The sequence below is a fragment of the Rattus norvegicus genome, chromosome 16, assembly GCF_021556685.1.
Source record: "Rattus norvegicus strain SHRSP/BbbUtx chromosome 16, alternate assembly SHRSP_T2T, whole genome shotgun sequence".
In the NCBI taxonomy this organism is placed as follows: Eukaryota; Metazoa; Chordata; class Mammalia; order Rodentia; family Muridae; genus Rattus; species Rattus norvegicus.
In genome coordinates, this window is record NC_141549.1 from 74,381,906 (window position 1) to 74,405,190 (window position 23,285).

Sequence of the window (23,285 nt, forward strand, 5' to 3'; positions counted from 1 at the left end):
AACTTTCTATTTCTCATTTTTTTTGTTTTGTTTTGATTTTATAATTTCTGTATTGAAGAAACTGGGTCATTTTTATTTGATCACTTCTTTTTTTGTTTCACTAAACATGTTTTTCAAACTTCTGTCTTTCCCCCACCTTGCTAAGCATCTCCTCTATTACTGCATACTTGGTTCTAAGCTTTAAGGGTAAGCTAAATAATGACAGAAGTAGCAATGGACTACATTTAGGTTTCCTGCTCAAAATATCTTTTTTTTCCTCCCTCAGAGATCTGCAGCGGATAACCCTACCCAGCATCAATCGCCTTAGACACTTCACTAACGATACAATTCTGGATGTCTTCTTCTACAATAGCCCCACCTACTGTCAGACTATTGTGGACACAGTAGCTTCTGAAATGAACCGAATATATACACTTTTTCTGCAGAGGAACCCTGATTTCAAAGGGGGTGTATCCATTGCTGGTCATAGTTTAGGTAACAGATGAATTCTCTGTAGCCAGAGAGGACTGCCACATTTTAAAATACAGTATCTTTAATCAGTAACAGAATCAGAGGACCACAAGTGATCTGTGATAAAGAATTGGAAGGGGTGGGAAGGGTGGTGGGAAATCGGAAAGATTCTGTGTTGATTTTCTTGCATTTGTAATTGGCTTATAACTTTCTGTATAAAGGACAGCCACTGTCTTAGAAATTGTCCCTTCTTCTATTTTACTTATAGGTTCGCTTATATTGTTTGATATCCTAACAAATCAGAAAGATTCTATTGGGGATATTGACAGTGAAAAGGTAATTTGGAAGTTTAGATAGGTTCTTTTGTAGTAGTCTATACTAAAGATTTTTAGATTTCCAGCCTTTTGTGTTTAGCTGTTTAGTCTTCTACCATAATGTTAAATGTATAACTTATTTCAGTAGCCTGGTAATTATGTCTTGTCATTCTTACCTGGTAGATGGTGGTGTTGTGTGTCTACAAATCCCTGGCATAGTGTAAGATAAGCATAGGTGTCTGTCTTCTCTCTGTAAATATGCACTGCCGGTGCCTGAGTAGAATGTACTCACTGGGCTCATCGGAGAGCGTGTGTAAGGACATGGAGACTGGCGAGGTGGCTTGGAGATGTTATGTGTGAAAACCAAGAGGAGACAGGATGATGAAACCTCTCTTCATAAAGTCCATGGACATTTTACACTAATAGAATTGGTTCAGTATTTGTCTTCTAATTTATTTATTTTTGTAAGTGTCCTGTGAACCTTTGGGTTCTGAGATCTTCCAGGATTTGGGTTCTGTCTTCGACTATTTTATACCTTTTTTTTGTTTTTTAGATTTAATTTTTATATGTATGGCTGTTTTGCTTTGTTTTGTATATATATGAATATATATGCTTTGTTTTCATATATATATATGAATGAAGGTACAAGATTCCCTGGAAGTTGTGAGCCAACTTGTGGGTGCTGGGAACTGAAAACTGTGGTCCTCGAGAAAAACAAGTTCTCCTAACCTCTGGGCCATCTCTCTAGCCCCTGTGTAGCTGTTTGGCCTGAATGTGTATATATTCATTGTGCTTGTTCCTGCTGCCCCTGAAAGTCAAAAGAGGGCATCAGATCCCATGGAACTGAAGTCACCATCTATGAAGGCAACCATCTATGTCCTAGTTACCAAATCCAGGTCATCTACAGGAGAGCAAGCTGTTAACCACTGAGCCATCTCTCCAGTCTCCTCATTTCTAATTTAAAATTTTATGTGTATCAGTGTTTTGCCTTCGTGTATATCTGTGTACCATCCTTGTACTGATGTCCTCAGAAGGCAGAAGAGGACATTGGATCCCTAGCACTGGAGTTGCAGACAGTTGTGAGCTGTCATCCGGTTGCTAGGAAGTGAGCCCAGGTCCTCTGGAAGAGCAGTCAGTGCTCCTAACCACTGAGTCACCTCCCCTGCCCTGACTGTTTTATCTTAAATTAGGTTTTCTTCATAAGGGCTTTTTAATGATAATGGAGAAGAGTTTTATATTAATTAAAAAAACATTTTTTGGCTAGGCATAGTGGCACATGCCTTTAATCCCAGCCCCTGAGAGGCAAAAGCAAGTGGATCTCTGTGAGTTTGAGGCCAGCTTAGTCTATATAGCTAGTCCCTGGACAGGTAGGTCTAACAGTCTCCAAAAGAAAAAAGACAAAGGTAAAATTAAAAAAAAAAAAAGCTGAGGTTGCAAAAAGTTGGAGGTCACTGTTTTATTTTGTGTGAGTTAAAATTTATTTAAAACTGGGTGTGGTGATATATACAAGTGATCCCAGCACGTGGGGGGTTGAGGCAGAAGGATCCAGAATTAAAGGCATCCTCAGTTACATAGTAAGTTTGAGGCCAGTCTGGGATACATAGACCTTACCTCAAAAACAAAGCAAAGGTTAGAGTTAAGGTTTATTATTGTAAATATCTTACATGACATACCTCAAATTATAAAATAGTATTAATAAAGAAAATAAATGAATTTTCTGAATAATCTTTATGATACAATTTTAGGGTTCATTGAGTACTGCTGAGGATCTAGGAGATGTATCAACATTAGAAGAAGAACTGAAGAAGCTTCAGCTCTCTGAGTTTGTCACTGTCTTTGAGAAGGAGAAAGTTGACAGAGAAGCTCTGGTAAGACTAGGCTTCAAACGTGACCCCAGACAGTTCTCAGTACTTTATCCTCAGTGCTTACAAGAGCATGCCCTTGCGAAGCTCTCTGCACAGACAGCTCACCACCAGTGATGTCTTCAGCATTATTTACCTGCTTTTTATCAAACAAAGGGATCTTTGCTGTGTGGGAGCTCAAGGTTCCTGTGGGCCATATTGATGTGCACACGTCAGAGTGTGACCTAAAGTATGCTGACCTTAGAGCACGTGTGAGTCAGGAGCTGGCCCTGCAATGAACAGGAACTGCTCGGCTCTTAGTTTCCATTAGGTAGAGTTGAACTGTTGGTATTTTCTTTCTCTCATTTTTGCTGTGCTTTTTCTGATTTGATACATTAGTTCACTTAGCAGGTATTTAATGAGTGCCCACTGTGGTCAGGCATGCACAACAGGGCACTAGTAACACCAAGCTGTTACTGTGTTAATGACACAGTTATGTTAAGAACTAATGAAAATGCTACACAATGGTTTAAGAATGCAAAGGGGAAAGACATCCTTCCCCACCAAAGTGAGTGACTTAGACTGAGATTTTGATGCTAACCTGCAATGACATCCTTCTGTGTTGACCAGTGTCCTCACAGCTTGTGTCCATCAGAAGTGTAAGTGACCTTCCCTAGATAGCAGCTTTCCTAGTTGTTCTTTCTCATACAGTGTTCTATGACTATCATACTGACACTGTAGTTTCACTAGTACTTCTTGTTGGGTTATTTTATGATTAAGACAAGACTTTGTCAAAGTTACTTGTGTGTTAGACCTTAAAGGAGCCAAATCAGTATAGAAACAAGAACAGGAGTGACTCCTTTCAGAGTCTAGAACATTTAATTGTATTTTGCTAAGAAAAACTAAAACAAACCTGTTGTGTTCTTTATGCCTAGGCTTTATGTACAGACAGAGATCTTCAGGAAATGGGGATTCCCTTAGGACCCAGAAAGAAGATACTGAACCACTTCAGTGCCACAAAGAGTTCAGTGGTATGTGTCTAAAATGGCTTAGCGGGGTGAGACAGTTCTTTACATGAGAGTATCCTTATGCTTTATGAGATATTCTGTCCATGTGTAGGGGTGTGTGTGTGTGTGTGTGTGTAGGTGTGTAGGTGTGTAGGTGTGGGTGTGTGTTGGTAGGTGTGGGTGTGTGTGTAGGTGTGTGTGTGTGTGTAGGTGTGTGTGTGTGTAGGTGTGTGTGTGTGTAGGTGTGTGTAGGTGTGTGTGTAGGTGTGTGTGTGTAGGTGTGTGTGTAGGTGTGTGGGTGTAGGTGTGGGTGTGTAGGTGTGTGTGTGTAGGTGTGTGTAGGTGTGTGTGTATAGGTGTGTGTGTGTAGGTGTGTGTGTAGGTATGGGTGTGTGGGTATGGGTGTGAGGGTGTAGGTGTGGGTGTGTAGGTGTGTAGGTGTGTGGGTGTATGGGCAGGGAATGATCCCTGTTCTTAGCCTCTGAGTTTTGGGATCATAGGCACTACACCTACTTTCAGCCCTTAGTGATTAACTACTTTTCAGGTTTTTAGTAGAAGTGTTTTTGAGACACAGTCATCCAAGCATTCAGTCATTCGTTCGTTCACAGGGTTCTTACTGTGTAACCCTGGCTAGCATGGAAGTCACAGAGATCTGCCTGCCTCTGCCTCTAGAGTGCTGGCCTTAAAGGTGTGTGCCACCACATCTGTTAAGACCCAGTATTTGTATTCTGTGCAACATCCAGAGAGACGCCATATTGCCTTCGTTACAGATGCATGCACTTTATAGAATTCAGCTCAATGCTTTGCTATTGTCTATCATATGGTTGCCTGAAATTTCAGCTGCTTCCAAGATGGGCATGCTCTCATAGTTTATTTTAATTTATATATTTTTTGAGACATGGTCTAACTGCGTAGTGGTAGCTGGCCTAGAACTCACATGTAGATCAGGCTGGCCTTAAACTCATTAAGATGGGTCTGCTTCTAACTCCTCCCAAGTGCTGGGATTGAAGGTGTGCTCTACCATGCCCAGAATTTACTTATCTTTTTAAAGATTTTTTGTTTTGTTTCTATATGTTTGACTAAATGTATGTCTGTGTACTCATGCACATCCCTGGTGCCCGTGGAGATCAGAAGAGGACATTGGATTCTCTGGATCTGCAGTTATAGCTAGTTGTGAGCTGCCATGTGTGTGCTGGGAGTCAAACCCCAAGTCCTCTGGAAGAGCAGCCACCTCTCCAGCTCCACTTCCATTGTTTGAAAGCTCATAGGACTATCAGCTCATAATGTCAGGCAACTGTCATTTTTTCAGTACATTTATCTTGGTTTGTAAGAGACTCTACATGAATTTATTTATTGGTTTGCCATTTAAGGCTTTTCCTTGATCCTAGCAGCTATTTCCAGTGAATAGTATTTCCACGAAACTATTTTTCTTTTATTCTTTTTAGGGTATTAATAGACCAACCATGTCAGCTTCTGAGGTAAATATCCCCAAGGAAAAAGGTGACTATTTGGATGTTGGAATTGGGCAGGTAAAAACAGTTTTTCTTTTGTTGTGTTTTACTACTAGTAGTCATTGATAGGAACAGATAAGACTCATCACTAATGAGAACTGGCTTTTTTCCTTCTTTCAGGTGTCTGTAAAATACCCCCGGCTTAACTACAAACCAGAAATATTCTTTGCCTTTGGATCTCCCATTGGAATGTTTCTTACTGTCCGAGGATTAAGAAGAATTGATCCAAATTATAAATTTCCCACATGCAAAGGTTTCTTCAATATTTACCATCCTGTAAGCATTGAATAGCTACCAAATGTTTTTACCTAAATACTAGAATTTCTTAGCAAACAGCATTTAATTTTGTGTTACATTTATTTTCTCTTTCTATATTATTCTTTAGAAATTGGACAGTTAGTAGTATTGATTAGGAAGAAAAACTTAGGACCGAGCACTGGGACCTGCCTTAAATCCCAGCACTTGGGAGCTGGGGGAATGCTGATCTCTGAGTTCCAGGCCAGCCTGATCTCCAGAGCTGGTTCCTGGACAGCTGGAGCTAGGAAGTAATTGGATAGGATGACTGCGTATTCATGTATATGAGCCAAGAACAGCCTTGGGCACCATTTTAGGTGTTGTCTGGTTTTTTGTTTGTTTGCTTGGTTTTTGAGACAGGATCTCCCATTGACCTGGCCTGCATCTTGCCTAGTAGGCTAGACTGTCTAGCCAGTGAGCCTCAGGGATCTGCCTATCTCTCCCTTCCAGTGCTGGGATTTAAAAGATTTTTGTTTTTGTTTTTTTAAATATAGAGTCTAGGAATCAGACTTCTGTACTCTTACAGGTCAAGTGCTATATTGACTAAGCCATCTCCCAGTTAAGATACATAATCCTCACACTGTCTTCATTAGGGATAAATAGCTTTTCTTTTCCTATGCAGTTTGATCCTGTGGCATATAGGATTGAACCAATGGTGGTCCCAGGAGTAGAATTTGAGCCAATGCTGATTCCACATCATAAAGGCAGGAAGCGGATGCACTTAGGTGAGTCCATTGTAGAACTTGGTAATTCTGGATGTTCTGATGAGTATAAACAAACTGGACCTAATTCTCTTCTGTGTATTAAACTTGAAATCATATAGCGTTCTTTATTCACTCACATTTCAGAACTGAGAGAGGGCTTGACCAGGATGAGTATGGACCTGAAGAACAACTTGCTGGGTTCACTGAGGATGGCCTGGAAGTCTTTCACCAGAGCTCCATACCCTGCCTTACAAGCTTCAGAAATGGCAGAAGACACTGAGGCAGAATCCGAACCAAGTTCAGAAAAGCCCAGTGGTCAGTAACAGGACATAGAAATTACCTGAGGAGGGGTGCCATGCTGTTGAGCTCTTTCCCAGGGCTGCTTCCCTTCTCCTTTAATTACGTAGGGTCCATTCTGTGAGTTGGAGTTGTCCTTGAGCCTTGCTAACCTTTCCTGTCATTTTCAGGAGAAGCCATTAACTACCCTTGAAATGCTTCCCACTTAGCATTTGGGAATGATGTTAAAAGCCTACTCTGTGTCAGGCATGGTGACACAGACCTTTAGTCCTCTGCCTGGGAGGCAGAGGCAAAGGCAGTGATCTCTGTGAGTTTGAGGCCAGCCTGGTCTACATAATTAGTGTCAGGCTAGTCAGTGCTACATAGAGAGACTCTATTCCTAAAAGCCAAACAAAATCCTACTCTGTAAGTTCCTACTTAAAAAAATAATAGTTTGTGTGAACAGTGGAGGGCAGAAGTTGGTGCTGTGTCAGCTGATGCTGAGGGACATGGCGTTGTGAGCTGCCCAGCATGGGTGCTAGGGCCTGAGCTAGGGTCCTCTGAAGATCAGCAGGTGCACTTAACCACCTGGCCAGTGCCCCGCCCCATTTCCCTTTCTTTTAGAGTCATTGTTTTTACTCTTTATGTGTGTGTGTGTGTGTGTGTGTGTGTGTGTGTGTGTGTGTGTGTGTGTGTGCTTGAGTGTAATCATGTGTACCCAGTGCATTTTCCTGATGCCGTCAGAGGCCAGAGTCACTGGATTCCCTAGTGTTTCAGGGGTTATGCCCTCCTTGACGTAGGCACTGGGAATTAAACCTGGGTCCTTTGCAAGAACAGTAAGAACTCTCAATTGCTGAACCATTTCTTACACTTCTCATTTCTTACTTCTTATAAAGTGAATGTGGGTTTTTATCAGTTTTATTTCCATTGCTGAGGACTAGCTAGGACACCTAGGATACTCGGTTTCCTGCAGTCTATCTCGGTTTTCATGTAGTTTATAAAATTCAAGACACCTGACATGGATGTACAGGTGACGAGATGTGTTAATCAAAGGAAGAAATTGAACAAAATTAGTGTGACTCAAGGAACTTTAAAAAAAAATTGAGAGGAAGAAGACAGAGGAGAGCTCTGAGCAGAGTGCCTCTTTATAAGTTAACGTGAAATCTGAGGGAGTGCAGAATCTTTTAGGGGTGTGTGTGTGTGTGTGTGTGTGTGTGTGTGTGTGTGTGTGTGTGTGTGTGTGTTGTACACGTTTGTGCAAATGTGTATGTGTGTTAGTACGCATGCATGTGTGGACCAGAGTGTCTTCCTTCATTTTTCTCTACCTTAGCTCATTTAGACTAAGTTTATTTCTTAGGGTCTCTCACTGAACCTTGAGCTCACCAGCTGGCTAGCAGCTCTCCTGCCTCTGCCTCCCCAGTGTTGAGATTATAGGCCCATGCTGCCATGCCCAGCTCTCTGTTTGGATGTCTGGGTGTTGATGATGGGAGCTCAGTCCCCATGCTTTCAGGGTAAGCAGTCAGCCACCTCAGCAGAGTCATTTCTCCAGTCCTGCACTTAGGTTCTCACAGTGGCTCTTATGTATCCAGACGCCAACACAGAAGAGCCTCCTGTGGAGGTCAAAGAGGAGGCTCCCATCAATGTGGGAATGCTGAATGGAGGCCAGCGCATTGACTATGTGTTACAGGAGAAGCCCATTGAGAGTTTTAATGAATATTTATTTGCTCTACAAAGCCATCTATGCTACTGGTGAGTGTTTTGGGTTGTTTTGTTTTGTGCTCTGTTTCCTTATCTAGTCTTCCCCTTCAGCTTCTCTAGGGTTGAGCAAGGTCTCAGAAGTATTGGCACCCAGCTTCACCCCAGCTAGCTCTGACATTTAACATTTATCCTTTGAAACTGGTGTGATTTTTTTCATGCTTGTAACTCTAGTATTTGTGGTGCTGAGTCTGGAGGATTTTGAGATTGCAAGGCAGCCTAAACTACCCACTGAAATCCTGTTCCCTAGGCTGGGGAGAGGGGAGGGAGGAAAAGAAAGCAATTTAAAAGCATTTACAATATCTGTCACATGTATTATTATTATTAAATTTAATTAATTACCTGGTAGAGTATAGATCAGTAATGGTGGTTACTAAATTTTGTATCATTTAACAATATAATTTCATCACCAATGAAGCAAAAATAAAGGAAAATAAAGCTAGAAAAGTAAGGTGGGGCACAGAGTATTTTTAAAAAATGCTCACCTAGTATAATCCTAGTACCCTGGAAGCTGTGGCAGGAGGATTTCTGTGACGGTGTTTTATGTTCTGAGGATTTTCAGTGGAACTCTGGTAAGGGGATAATTGTCTGCTATAATCACTGTCATCTCCCTGTGGTAAGTAGAATCAAAAACTAAAGCTCAACAAAAATCAATCACCAGAAGGAGCTAAAATAATGCCCTTTAAATATGTTCTCTTTAAAATGTTTTTTTAAAACAATAATACTTGTTTGTGTGTGCATGTTCTACAGCATGTAAGTGGGAGTCAGCACAATTTGTGGGAATTGAGCTGCAGGTGTCAGTCTTGGTGCCTTTACAGCTGAGGCAGTGCTCTCATCCTGCTTGTTTGCTTATGACAGAAGTAAACCTGACTTAAAGACTTTCCCCTTAAAGCTGGAAATGTTGATACATGTCTGTATTCCAGAGTTTGAGAGATGGAGGTACGAGGGTCAGGAGCTCAAGGCCAAATGCTGCTGCATTTCAAGTTGGAGACCAGCCTGGGGTACGAGACCCTGTCTCAAAGCCCAAAAGCTGGACAGAAAAGAATGAACCCTCCTAGTCTGGATGAAAATTTTTCTGAGTGGTTTGAAATTCAAAGGAAGATGAATAATTTAGAGGAGGGAGCGGAGGGAGGGAAGGAGGGGAGAGAGCACGCAAGAGCTTTGTCTCCTGCCAAGCTAGTAAGTTACATGCAGCTGTCATATTTCTTGTAGCAATGAAAAGAAAGGTTTCTTTTGAAATGTAGATAGACATTTCTTCTGCCTTGTCTACTGATATTTTTCTAAGTTTCTTCACTCCTTTAGACATAATGTTCCACTTTTTTTTAAAGATTTATTTATATATGTATATGAATGTTCTGTCTTCCTGCAGAAAGGGGTATCAGATCCAATTATAGAATATTTTGAACCACCATGTGGTTTCAGGGAATTGAACTCAGGACCTCTGGAAGAGCAGTCAGTGCTCTTAACCACTGAGCCGTCTCCAGCCCAGTGTTCTACTTTATTAGTTCATCACAGTTGTGAGTCAGTCCTCTGCTGATAGACCTCTTACTTTTTACAGCAAGTCCACGTTGCTTCTCCACTCATGAGTCTTACTTACAAATAGAATTGCTGGCGTAAAGACTGTATGCATTTGTAATATTTGGTAAATGCTGCCAAACAAAAGTTGTCCTTTACAAAAGCATTTATCACATTTATTTATTAGTGTTTGTATATGCATGTGGGCCCTGGTGACCTGACTCAGGTCATCCATCAGTTTGTCAGCATCGCTGACTCATCTCCCTACCCCAGATTGTCCATTTTTACATTCTCATCATGTACATGTTACAGGGTTTCCCCATAGCTTTCTAACAAGTGTTTTAAGAATAGATTTTTGTGTGTGACCTATGTACATGTTTGTGTGCACATGTGCATACAGGCACATGTATACTGTCTATACTTGGAGGCCAAAGGTCATGGTCAGTGCCTTTCTGTAGTGTCTACGCCTTATTTTTTTTTTTTTTTTGAGACAAGGTCTCCTGAAGCTGGAGCTCCCTGATTGATCAGGCTGGGCTGTCTAGTCAGTGAGCTCTTGGGATAGACTGGTCTCACTTTCCCCAGGCTCCTTACCCAGGTGCTGAGACTGTAGGTATGTCTCCCAACCTGGCTTTCATGTGGCTCCAGACATGCCAACCCAGATTCTCATGCTAGTGCAACAAGCACTTTACAGGCTCACTGGTCTCCCCAGTCTCCTTCCCAACTTAGTCTTATCAACTTAAAATTTTGACAATTTGTTGGTTGTAAGATGTATAATAAAGTGAAGATATTTCAGGTTCACAAATTTGAGTTTCATGATCTATGAAGCCATTACAGTAATCAGTACATGACTCATCACTGAAAAGTTGACCCCACATCTCCAGGAATTGACCTGCTTGTTACTGTAGTGTGCGTATGTATGACCTCTGTTTGGACTCCATCTTAGTAACTTCTCAGTTGCTGGGACAAAGCACAACAATCAAAGCAACATAAAAGAAGCAGTTTAGTGGGAATCTGAGTCTGTGACCATCATGGCGAGAACATGCCAGCAGGCATGGCTCTGGAGCAGTAGCTGAGAGCTTATATCTTAAGACAACAGCCAACACAAGGCAGAGGGAGAAAGCTAACTGGAAATGTTGTGGGCTTTTAAAACCTCAAAATCCACCTCAGTGACACACCTTCTCTAACAAGGTCACACCTCCTAATCCTTCTCAAGTAGTTCCACCAGCTGGGGACTAAGTACTCAAACCAACAGACCTGTGAGGGCCATTCTCATCCAAACCACAGAATCAGAATATATCTACTGTTTTGGTTAAGCTTCCCTGGAGGGAATTATTTCAAGATCTATCCATGTTATGCATATAATTCATTCCAATTTAGTAAGTAAATGATCAGTATTTCTACTCTGTGTGTGTGTGTGTGTGTGTGTGTGTGTGTGTGTGTGTGTTTTGAGATAACGTCTCACTGTTTGGAACAGATTGACCTTTATGAGATCCTTCATCCTCCTGAGTACTGCTTTTGGCTTCATATTTGACAACTCTTCCCTTTTATTTCTCTCACTTTCTTCCCTCCTTCCCTCCCTCCCTCCCTTCCTCCCTCCTTCCCTTCCTCCCATTGTTTTGACACAGAGTTTCTCTGTGTGGTCTGGCAGTCTTGGAACTCACTCTGTAGACCAGACTGGGCCTGAACTTAGATTTGCTTGCCTGTGCCTTCCAAGTGATAAGGTTAAAGGCGTGTGCCACCAGTTCCAGCCAGTGGCTCTGCTTATGAAAGTGGTTGAGCCTCTTGATATAAATATAAGGGCCATTTTTATTTCCTTCTCTGGGAATTACCTATATTCTTTATTTTCACTTCTGACTTAGTTATGTTTTTACTGCTGTGATGGCACCATGACCAAGGCAGCTTATAAAAGAGAGCATTTAACAGGGGCTTGCTTAAAGTTTCAGGGATTTGGTCCATTATCACCATGGTGGGGAGCATAGTGGTGGGCAAGCATGGTGCTGTAGGAGTACCTGAGAGAGCACATCTAATCTGAATGGTATGGGCAGAAGGAAATACTAGGCCTAGCGTACATTTTCAAAACCTCAAAGTCCACCTCCAGTGGTACACCTCTTCAACAAGACCACATCTTGTAATCTTTCTAAACAGTTCTGCCAGCTGAGGGCCCAGCATTCAAACATAGGAGCCTGTGGGGGCCATTCTCATTCAAACCATCTCACCCTTTATTTTCTTTATACTGAAATATTGAGACTTTGCATTGATTGATGTTTATTATATGAGCTATACATGCGTATTCCCCAGTTTGTATTTGATATTGCCTATATTGTCTTATTTTATTCTTAATTACGTATGGGTAAATACGTGTGGGTATGTCCAGTTGCCCACAGAGATCAGAAGAGGGCATCAGATTCCCTGAGTCAGAGTTACCAGCAGTTGTGAGGTGCCAGTGTCAGCGCTGGGAACTCTGCTTTAGCAAGAAAGACTGACTTACAGTCTCACTACAGAGCTGTCTTTCTAACCTCTGTATGCATGTTTGCTAAATAGAAATTTTTTGTCAGACTTCTTGATCTATGGGTTTTTTGTTTTTTGTTTTTTCCCAGACAGTCTCACTGTTCACAGCCTTGGCTAGCCTGGAATTCCATCCATAAGACAGGTTGGCCTCAAAGTCAGAAATCCACGTTGTCTGTGCCTCCCAGTCCTGGGGTTAAAGGCTATGCCACCAGACTGGCTTGTGTCATATTTAGATCTTTCTTGTTTCCTATCCCTGATACATAGTCCATTCTGATATTTTATAGTCTCATTTTTATAGTCTCATATTTTCATGTAAACTTGGATTCATTTCTAATTTTGGTCTTATGTGAATATCTTAGTCACAGTTTCTGTGGCTGTGATAAAACTCATGACCAGAAGTGGCTTGAAGAGGTCAGGGCTTATCTCAGCTCTGGCTCTCAAGGTGCCCTGTGTCACTGACCAAGAGAAGTCAGGGCAGGAAGTGAAGCAGAGGCTTACTGCTCACTGGCTTGCTCCTGATGGCTTGTGTCAAGGTGACAGCTCGTCAGCCAACTGCGTGGGAAAGATCCAGGTCATGTTTTTTTCATGTGTTTATTTGTCTCAGCAATACTGGAACTTGGCATTCTACCTTTCTGAAATTCCTTTTTGTTTCACAGTCTCACTTTGTAGCACTGGCCTTTGTGGAACTTGTGTAGAACATCTAGCCTCAGACTTACAGAGATTTGTCTGCCTCTGCCTCCCAGTGCTGGGTTTAAAGGCGAAGGCCACCACACCCCTTTATATTTATTTTTATTTCATGTGCATTGTTTTGCCTACATATATGTCTGTGTGAGAAGAGTTAGATCCCCTGAAATTTGAGTTAGACAGTTGCCATGTGGTCCTGGGAATTGAACCCAGGGCCTATGGAAGAGCAGGCAGTGCTTTTAACTACTGAACCATCTCTGCAGTCCCTGGAGTTCTCTTTTTAACGTTTTTACTTTATTGTATGTGCAGGAGTGTAAGTACCTCTGTTTTGCATACATATGGACGCTAGAGGACAACTTTCGGGAGTCGGTTGCTGCTCTCTACTTTGCTGAGATGTGGTCTCTTAATTCTGCCACTGTGTTCCACATACTGTAGAATGGCAGGCCTGAGAGTGTCTAGCAGATTAGCCTGGCTCTTCTCACCTCACCATAGGAGTACTGGGATCACAGACGCACAGCAGACATATGGCTTTGGGGATCAAACTCTGGGCCCTTTTTTTTTTTTTTTTTTTTCTTCGGAGCTGGGGACCGAACCCAGGGCCTTGTGCTTGCTAGGCAAGCACTCTACCACTGAGCTAAATCCCCAACCCCTGGGCCCTTCTTTCACAGCAGGCATTTTACCCACCAAGCCATCTCCAGGCCTTTATAGGGTTTATTAGGCTGAGAGACCCGCATGTGGAATTTTTTTTTAATTATTTATTTTATTTTATATACAGCATTCTGCCTGCATATGTGACTGCAGGCCAGAAGAGGGCATTGGATCTCATTACAGATGGTTGTGAGCCACCGTGTGGTTGCTGGGAATTGAACTCATGACCTCTGGAAGAGCAGTCGGTGCTCTTAACCGCTGAGCCATCTCTCCAGCCCCCGCATGTGGAATTTTGGGACATGAGGTTTTAAGATAATCCCACTTATAATTATATATGTGTGTGTGTGTGTGTGTGTGTGTGTGTGTGTGTGTGTGTGCGCGCGCGCGTGTGGTCTTTCCTTGAGAGAAATCCACAGATCTCATTAGATTGTTTGATAAGAGGATTTATGATTAAAAAGCAGAACCACAGATCTCAAGGAACATGTTATATCCTTAAGGCAGTCATTTATGAATGTTACCACTTATAATCAGACTTCTTTAAAAGTAAGTAACATTTTGTTGCCAGCAATCCCAGTGCTGGAAGGAACAGGCACTTGGACATCTGAGCCTGAGGCCAGCCAGAGCTACCACTTGTGATCCTGTCTAAAAATAAAACAAAATATAAACAAAAAATCCCCAAAACAAAAAAAAGTATTTATTTTTATTTTGTACGCATTGATGTTTTGCCTGCATGTGTGCATGTACAAGGGCATTAGATCACCTAGAACTGGAACCATCGACAGTTGTGAGCGGCCATGTAGATGCTGGGTATTGAGCTCGGGTCCTCTTGAACAGCCAGTGTTTTCAGCTGCAAAGCCATCTCACCAGTCCAGACTCTTTTTTATTTTTTTAATGAATACATTCAAGATTTTTTTTCTGATAAAGGAAAAACATTCTGATATTTCTATGTAGACATCCAAAATTGCTTTAAGACTTTTTTTAAAATTTATTTATTATATATGAGTCCACTGTTGCTGTCTTCAGACACAGCAGAAGAGGGCATCAGATCTCATTACAGATGGTTGTGAGCCACCATGTGGTTGCTGGGATTTGAACTCAGGACCTCTGGAAGAGCAGTCAGTGCTCTTAACCGCTGAGCTATCTCTCCAGCCCTCTCCAGCCCCTTCTTAAGGATTTGGGATTTTCCATGAAGATTAGACTGGGATTTTTCTGCTACAAATACAGTTTCTTTAATGGACATGTAATAATCACTTAAGATTATTCCTTCTCAACTGAGTTTGATAGTTTAGCCCATTTGTTGGTTCTTGATAAGAGAATTAAGCCAGTTTTATTGGCATTCAAGAAAGAAACCAGCAAAGCAGGCTGCTTCAGGAGGGAAATAGACAAGAGAATCAGGTTTTCTCAGTTTGAGGCAAGAAAGATAGCTGGATCATGATAGTATATGTCTATAATTTTAGCACTTGAGGAGTCTGGAGCAGAAAGGTATCTGCAAGTTCAAAGCCAGGGTCACATAGCAAAATGTCTGAAAAGAGAAAATTGTAAAGAACACAGCAAGGCTCACAGTGGGAGTTTGCTGGTTGCTGGATGTCGGGGATCGGATATCAAGACAGTGAGAAAGAGTCTCAAGAGTCTCAAGCATCAGGGCCCGGGGCTGGTGTCCAGGAGAGACAAGATGAAAGGAAAAGGACTCTGTAACCCAGAAAGTGGTTATAAAATATGCATATTACATTATTTTTTCTCAATGTATGGGCTATATGTGTGTATGTGAATACCTGTATGCCCATATGAGGGGACTAGAGGACACCGATTATCCTGCTCTGTCATTCTCTACTTTATTCCTTTGAGGCAGAATCTCTTAGTGCATCTGGAGTTAGGTTAGTGGCCAGGAAGTCCCAGCAATCCTCCAGTGTCAGCCCTCACTATGCTGTTAACTGTGCACAAGCAGGGTAAGCAGTCTGACTATTCACGTCAGTGTGGTGTTCCAAACTCAGATCTCCATTCTTGCTCAGCCAGCCGTCTAGCCACAGAGCCATATCGTTAACGTCCATTTGATGTATTTGGAATTCTGGGTCATACAATTTTATTGCCTTTTCCAAAAAGCAAATAAAAGTTTGAAAATGAAGGCGATCAACTGGATGGCTCCTCACTGTTGTTTCAAGACCACTTTTCTAGAGCTAAGAATGGTGGTTTATGCTTGGAATCCTGGAGTCAAGGGGCTGAGGTCGGAGGATTTCTGTGAATTCAAGAGCAGCCTAAGCTATAGAATAAGTTCAGGCACAGCGTGGGGTCGAGTGAGACCTGCCTCAAGCAAGCGCGGCTCTGTGGACCCCTTGTCATTTACTACCTTTATGAGGGAAGATACCAGGACCCTTAACTCTTGGGTTTTCAGACACAATGCTTCGCAGACCGCTTCCCAAACCACTAACAATGCACCTCTAAGGCACATACTTTTACAGCAGTTAAAAAATAAATAAAAAGCCAAGGTATATAAATTACATGAAAAGTATGAGGCACCAGACTGTTCTGTCTTTTCTCAATGTAAGTTTTTCTCTCCACAGGGAATCTGAAGATACAGTACTGCTTGTCCTCAAAGAGATCTACCAAACCCAGGGGATCTTCCTTGATCAGCCTTTACAGTAAAATGACCCATCTGTGGCTGCTTAATGTGAGTTTTTAATGCAATGAAGTGTGTATACGTGAACATGTTATAAGGAACATTGGAGCCTCAAGCTCTCGATGTAGATCTGCCTACATCCTCACAATCTAGGTAACACTCACTGTAGGGCACTGGTTAAAATTCATAGGAAGCGTCCAGTAGTTCACTCAGAAAAGGTTCGGTGCGTATCTTACCTTGTGCTTAGGATCCCAAGTCACCACACTGGGCCTCCAGTCAGGAACCTGGAAAGTCTGTATGAGACTGGCATTCTCTGTGGTGGCTGGTTCCCCTGGCTGGCCACCCTGACCTTCTCCCACTCTCTCCTGTAGATGGACATTGAGGGAGCCTTTCCTGAAAACCCCCTCACTTGTTGCTGCAGCTTTCTTCTCAGCTACCGTGTGTCCTGCATGTTGCCTGCCTTACTCCACGGGATCTTTCAAGATAACCCTCTTTGGAAACTAGGTGAAAGCAGAGGGAAGACTGCCTCATATGAACTCTCGCCATTTTTGTAGCTAGGGACTTCCATATTTAATGCTTTAGCAGCAGCCCCTCCTTGGTTATTACATGGAAATGGATAGTCTGTTAAGGGGGCTTAGAGAGCTTTATGTCCTCTCCTTAGAAAGTGGGCCCGTTGGGGAGCTTATGAAGATGGAGAGGACTTAGGGGTCCAGTCGCACTGGAGGGCTAAGCATGTGTGGATGTGGGATAGCTGCTAGGTTTTGAGCCAGCATTTATTTCTTTGCTGTGTGTGAAAACCAGAGGCTGCCCTGAGCACTCACATGGCACTGTAGGGACCACTGGGGCTGTTTGTGGTTGTTATAGTTGCCTCAGCGTCTGTAACCCCAGAGGCTGTATGGGCTGTGTGCCTGCCCTTCTACACCATACTCCAAACCAGGGTGAAGTGCAGGGAGTGAGGTGGTAATACTTACTTGAAGGTCACCCTGAAGTTACATGGTCCTTCTCAGCTGTTCATGTAGAAAATGTGGTTTTTTAGTAGCACGGACTTGTCACCTGCTTCTTCACTTGAGAAAAGGAAGTATTGTGACATAAACGTCACTGCTTTCTGAGGTATCATCAAAATGTTTACTTATAGTTGGCAGTCAGTGTAGTTGAGCATGCAGGTTAGGCAAGGGGGAAGACCACATTCTGAAAGAAAATCCTGTCTACAGGGTCTGAGGAGCAGCTGTATACACTGTGCAGTGGCAGCTGAATCTGCAGAATTCAAAGCACGTTTATCCTGAGGAAGAATGACTGTATACTGTCTTCCCCTTCCTCAGCATGTGCTGTCGTCCGTCCTCTTCATGATTGTCCTTTATTCTCCTTAGTTAGCTCCTCCGATTTCCACAGGTCTCTTTATAGGTGAGCTGTGGTTTGATTTTTGACCTTTTTTTGTAAACTGATCATGGTATCCAGAGGCACTGCACATAACACGCCCTGAAGCCCCTCAGATGGTGGTGCCCTTGACACACCGGGAGAGGGAGGCGAGCACTGTGCCCTGGAGGTCAGAGGCACAGGACAGTCAGGCCTGGCCTTCCTTTCTGCTTATGGGTAATACTGGATAAGCAAGCTACTGAGGAGTTCCAGGTATATGGAATATTTTATTTTTTCTACAGTATGTCTTGAGTAAGAATATCTGAGAATGAAGTAGTATTCATTAAATACTAGAGTAATTTTGTCAATTGTTGTCTTGAGATTTGTTTACTCTTGTTAGCAGTCATTACTACGTTAAGAGTAAACCAAAGCACAACTGAGTGTGTTCTTGTGACCAAAGATGGGCAGCTTGGCCCTGGAGAGCTAGATAAACCACTGCACTAAGAAATGCTGCTTCCCGGCAGTCCAGTACAGTAACTCAAAGAGCTTGCACCTCACCATCCACTCGTGGCGTTATCACGCTCAGTATTACACAAGTGAGTAGGGCAAGGGGCCTGGGTACGGGTGTGCATTGCGTCATTTGTTACCATGTACAGTTTCTTGACCAAGGCTGTTTTTAAACTCCAGTGTAACAGCATTTTGTACGTAATTCTGGCTACACAATTCGTGAGAGACTGTTTGCAAGGGATGAACAGCACTGATTACCTTCCTGATATTTTGCACTTTTGAAATGTTTTGTTTTATATGTGATTATATTTAAGACTTTAGTAAATGCTGAAATAAAACTATTGACCATTTACCTACATTCATGTGGCCTTAACTATCATCAAGAACAATCAATATAGTAGGCGTTATATCTTATGTATTACTAAATTCAAAACAAAAGTTTTAGGCAAATAACTATATGTAAGCTATTTTCCCTTGACTAATGTTTCCATTGTCATGGACAGCTATAGCTCAGAATTTAAAGTGTGGCAGTTTTAAGTATGCGAGTAAATCCAGAAAGCACAGGCGAGCCTGTCCTTTAGTGTCCATAGATGTGCACTTGTATAAGATACCAGCACTTAATCACATACACCAGTGAGACTCCACTGGTGATGTCTGAGACCCGAGTGGTTCTGTAAGTACAACACCTCAAGCACACTCTTCTATTTCACTGTCAGATTTACTGAGGGGATAAAGTACCTTGACAATATGTTTAATCCTAGCACTCTGGAGGCTGAGGCAGGGGCATCTCTTAAGTTCAAGGGGGGAAAAAAAGAGTATGTTATAGGAAGAAATACACAAGACTGAATTTTATTTAAAGTATAGTAACAATGAAGAAAAGGTAGCTATCCATCAAGTGGTCCTCAGGATCAAGTTCTAGTGAGAGCCTTTAGCTGCTCCATATGTTTCTTTGTGAACAAAAGGCAGAAAAAGATACATTTATCTTCTAGATAACACCCATAAGTTTTCTTTCCTAATGTAGTAAAAAGTAAAAAATTGGATGTTTTATTATTTAAGGCTTAATGGAATGTTACCACAAAAAGTAAACAGAATCAAAGTTTGGAACTGCCCTAATTTATAAGGGACAGAGATTATGTCTGGTAATTAAGCCTTCTAGGATAAAATGGGGTCATGAGAAGCTTCCTTTATAAAAAGCTTTCTTCAGGAGTGACATTTACATCGACATAAAGACACTGACTAGATCTGAGAATACTGGGACCGGACTCATTAACCTAGTGAGAGAAGCACTGAGAGAGCCCGTGTCAAGCCAGGCAGTGAGACCTCAGGGTCTAGCCTTGGAAGTGGGGCAAAGGTGCACAGTGTGGCTGTGTCCTCCCTTTGACCTTGGAAGAGGTAAAAGCCAGAAATCCTTGGCTTGTGCATGGTGTCCAGTTAGGAGGATTGATTTGCTTGCTCTCCACTGAGGTAGACTCAACTAAATGTCCAAACGGTGAGGCACACTGGGCTTCTGTGAAGACGGAAGTCTGTGCTTGTCCTGGAATGGTTTATGGCACTCTGTGTCAGTGAGAGGGGGGTAGTACTGCCTGTAGCAGACATAGGCAAATGTTGTTCCAATCATGGATCCAACGAGCACATCTGAAGAGAGAAAATAGCACCCCTTAAAACCATGCTAGACGCTACACAGGCAACCTGGCCCTCTGCTTGTAGGGGCTAAAAACAGCCCTGAACCTGTGCTATTAGTTTCTTTAGAGTGACTTTATTTTATCATACAGTTTCGGGGTTATTAGTCAGATTGTTCTCTTAACATCAAACAACACACCCTTCAATCAGCATGGACTGAGTTAGAATGTTTTAACAAAGGATAACAAGTGTTTTTGTGACTCGCCATTCATTAGCTTTCACTACTTGAAGAATTCTGCCGAGGCTTGGCGGCACACGGTCAACCCAACATATGGGAGGCTGACACAGAAGCCTGCTTCTGTCTAGGCTTGGGCTAGAGGCGGGGTCCTGTCTTAAAAATAGAGGGAGCTGAGGTACGGTAGTGCGCACCTTTTATACAGCACCCAGCAAACAGAGGCAGCTGTAATTCTGTAAGTTCAAGGCCAGCTTGGTCTACATAGCAAGATCCAGGGCCATCCAGAGCTAACTAATGAAACCCTGTCTGGTGGCATTGGGGTTGGGGGTGATGTTGGGTTAACAGTTGAGAGCTGAGGAGCTGGCTGAGCAGGTACGAGCACTTACTTGCATCAACAAGAAGACCTGGGTTCAAATCCCCAGTACCCACATAAAAAGCTGAGAGTGGCCTTGTATCTGCTATGCTGGGGAGGGTTACTGTCACATGCCTAGCTTCCCGCATGATTGGAGGAATCATGTACCTGCACTCACGTGCATATATACTATATACAAATTTTAAAAAGAACATGTGTGTTGGGCAGGGATCCGTGTGGAGGTGAGAGGACAACGCTGGAATCCTGTCTTTCCTTCTACCTATACGTGTGTTCCGGGGATTAGACACAGCAATGCCAGGCTTGTGCATCAAGTGCCTTTAACTCTGAGCCACTCGCTGCCCACCACGTTTGTCCCTGTGGCTGTAAATGCACACACAATACAGTACTCGGGTTGCCTCAGCAGCGCAGTAAGCCACTCCGCAGTGCTTAACACAAGCAGAGCAGAAATCCTGTGGCATAAACAAGACAAATTAAAACCCTGCTTACCTTGCCAGTGGTGCTTATAGTCACACGTGCGGGACAGTGCAATCACAGCTGCAAAGAGTAAAGGTGACAGAAAGGCACAGAGCCTCCAGGACTTCCCTCGGCCTTGGGGTGTGAAGCAGTGTAACTTCCCTGCCAGGTAGAAGGAAGCAAAGGCCAGGCCAGCAAAGGCAACTAGAAAGGGAAGACCTGTGAGCTGGGCGTCCTTCTGTGGGGCCCTGTCACCCACATCCAGACAGGGCAGGCAGCAAGGGCAGGATTACCCCAAGTCATTACAGGGAACGGGGAAATGAAGGCTTCATTCTCTGTCCCCGAGTTAAAATACTAAGTAACAATGGTTTCTGGAATAGAAGTTACTACTTTGCACAGTGCCGTAGACTCCTCATCTATAAGTGGGAATCATAAAAGTTACAAAATAGGCCTTGCTGCGGTCTGGGGAGCTACAAAGGAACAACATAAACGGCTCAGCGGCCCCTCACAAGTAGCTCTTGACTAGGAAGAGATGGCTCGTCCCTACAAAGCTCTGAAGGTTAAATGTAACCATATTTAAAGTACACACTGGGGCTGGAGGAGCTAAGAGTGACTCAGCAGCAGTTGGCTTTTGAGAGGACCTTGGTTCAGTTCCCAGCACTCACATGGCAACTCAGGCTGGTCTCTAACTCCACTTCAGGGGACCTAACGCCTCCCCCTACCCTCCTCAGCATGCATCCACACAGAGAAGCCAAACACATATCCATGTAAGCATTGAGGTAGTTCACATGAGACTCATACAGGAAGAGTGTCCACTGGGGAAGCTCTTTCGGCCCTCATTCACCACATCCTTGTCCCCTGTGCAAGTCAGGTCAGAATGGGCCATCCCATCGGGGAAGCATCGGTAGAAGAAATCTGGGCGTGGCCTGGAAGACATAAGCATAGTTTGAGCACATATAATTTACTGTCTCAGGAAGTACTTCTCAGTAGTAGTGGATGTCAATAATCTGTTAAGCATTAATGTCGCAGGCAAATAGTGTAATGGGGTTAGGATAGTGTTTATACGGAGAAAAAGGCTTTAGTCACGTGGCCAACGTTTAAGAAAGTGTCTAGCTAATCAGACTGCAGCTTTAGGTACACTAAAGACTGTCACTGTGGGAAATACTGTCAGGACAGGGCACAGACCAGGTGGTACATTTAGGGCAGGCAGAGAGGGCAAGCAGAGTGAGTTCTGGTGAGAAAGACTAATCTGAGAACATGTGACTGAGGGAGGTTTGAGGGCCGAGTCTCTCACTTACCTGCCCACTATCAGTTTTATGATGTTGGTAAAGACACCATTCAGAGCTAGGGCAAGGCTGGCAGCTGGAAAGCAAAGAACCCGTTAGCGCCATCTGCTTGGGGAAGAGTATGCCACCACCTCATTAATAGAGCCTGATGTGCTCTGAGGTAGAACCCAACCAGAAGCAAGTATAAAAGCAACTGTGGCCCTTGTTCCAGAAAAACTAAATGGCCTAGGGGCAGAGAAGCCGGAGCCCTGAGGTACACCTGTGTGGTGCGGTGTAATGCACTTTCTTAGCAGTACTGCTGCTCCGTGGCCTCGTCGGGTAAGAGGACAACTTTGGGGTACAGAGTGGCTGAACCCCACTGCCTAGCCAACGGGGAAGAATAACTGGAAGGGCGACTTACCGAGGCAGGCTTGCTTGCTGTCGGTGGCGTCAGCTTTCCTCAGAAACTTGGCGAAGAAGATCAGGGACAGTGGGGTGAGAAAGGCAATGACCTGAAGGAGAGCACAGGACAGGTAAAACCAAGTCCCTCCTGGCCTAAACCACCTGTTGCCGCTCACTAAGCTCGAACTCGGAGAGCCCACCAGAAGCCTTGCCCAAGGCTCAAATCCTGAGCACCCAGCATAAGGCAGGGAGGAGTCCACCAGGGCGGGAGGGCAGCTCACGCACAAACATGGGGCCGGTGGGGAAGTATTCCGCCTCCACGTACGGGTTCCGGTAAAGCCACAGCTCCTCGGGCTGAATCCGCCGCTGGAAGGGAGGGAGCAGCTCGGTCGCCCTGAGGAGGAAACGGGGGAAGATTGACAGGCTACTTCGGCGAAAGAACCTTCCCCCCAACCCCCCAGCAGCTTGTGAAGTGCGAGCGCCTGGGAACGTTGACAGATCCTTACAGGAAGGCCACAAAGAGCAGGACCCGCACGCCCAGCTCCGCTCCCAGGGCCGCATTCCCCATCTCGCCACACGCGCGGCCGGCAGATCAGACGCTGACGTGGCTCCGGCGCGCCGCGGTTCCGCCCACCTGGGGCCCAGCGCCACCTAGCGACCTCCGAGGGGACTGTGCCAGCGGGGTCTCCGGTAAGCAGGAAATTCAGAGCTCATTTGCTTTGTTCTGAATACCACCTAGCAAGTAACAAAGGCACTCCTTCTCTGGTTGACCTGACTATTGTCCAACCAGCAGGTCACCTTTGGGTCTCAGATCAGCTCATAGGACACGAAAAGAAACACCATTCTCCAGATGCTCCCTCTACAAAAGCAAACCAGGAAACCCACTTTAAAGAAACTATTTCTTAGCAGCATTTCAAAGGGAAAAAACTGGGCTGAGGGTGAGTGGCTGCATTTTT

The 23,285-nt window shown here is 43.7% G+C and overlaps 3 protein-coding genes across 26 annotated transcripts in view; 2 read left to right on the plus strand and 1 right to left on the minus strand.

The window, feature by feature from the left end:
• Positions 1-18,339, plus strand: part of Ddhd2 (DDHD domain containing 2) — a 29,593-nt gene extending 11,254 nt beyond the window's left edge. For 4 of the 24 annotated variants that reach the window (XM_087589100.1, NM_001318416.2, XM_087589101.1 and 1 more), the window contains 11 exon segments: positions 266-474; positions 719-786; positions 2,510-2,632; positions 3,541-3,636; positions 5,058-5,141; positions 5,244-5,399; positions 6,040-6,142; positions 6,266-6,436; positions 7,987-8,146; positions 16,066-16,172; positions 16,493-18,339. In XM_087589100.1, the coding sequence (XP_087445226.1) occupies positions 266-474; positions 719-786; positions 2,510-2,632; positions 3,541-3,636; positions 5,058-5,141; positions 5,244-5,399; positions 6,040-6,142; positions 6,266-6,436; positions 7,987-8,146; positions 16,066-16,147 (1,252 nt within the window). In that variant the 3' untranslated portion in view covers positions 16,148-16,172; positions 16,493-18,339. 24 annotated transcript variants of the gene reach the window in all.
• Erich1 (glutamate-rich 1) overlaps positions 1-23,285 on the plus strand; it is a gene marked incomplete at its 5' end in the record, with an annotated part of 52,793,804 nt that overhangs the window by 43,511,346 nt on the left and 9,259,173 nt on the right.
• Positions 18,797-22,937, minus strand: Plpp5 (phospholipid phosphatase 5). Of its 2 annotated transcripts, NM_001109411.1 has the most exon segments (7): positions 18,797-19,616; positions 20,696-20,866; positions 21,464-21,588; positions 21,961-22,024; positions 22,349-22,439; positions 22,615-22,723; positions 22,836-22,937. In NM_001109411.1, coding segments are annotated over 7 exon segments (783 nt in total). In that variant the 5' UTR covers positions 22,898-22,937; the 3' UTR covers positions 18,797-19,455.

What these genes read in the sequence shown, in the direction of transcription:
- Plpp5 (XM_087589094.1), bottom strand. Translation starts at nt 22,897, where the DNA reads ATGGGGAATGCGGCCCTGGGAGCGGAGCTGGGCGTGCGGGTCCTGCTC. An exon ending in CTGCTCTTTGTGGCCTTCCT is followed by an intron (nt 22,724 to 22,835) that starts GTAAGGATCTGT and finishes TTTCCTCCTCAG; the next exon opens with GGCGACCGAGCTGCTCCCTC. An exon ending in CAGCAAGCAAGCCTGCCTCG is followed by an intron (nt 22,025 to 22,348) that starts GTAAGTCGCCCT and finishes TTTGCTTTCCAG; the next exon opens with CTGCCAGCCTTGCCCTAGCT.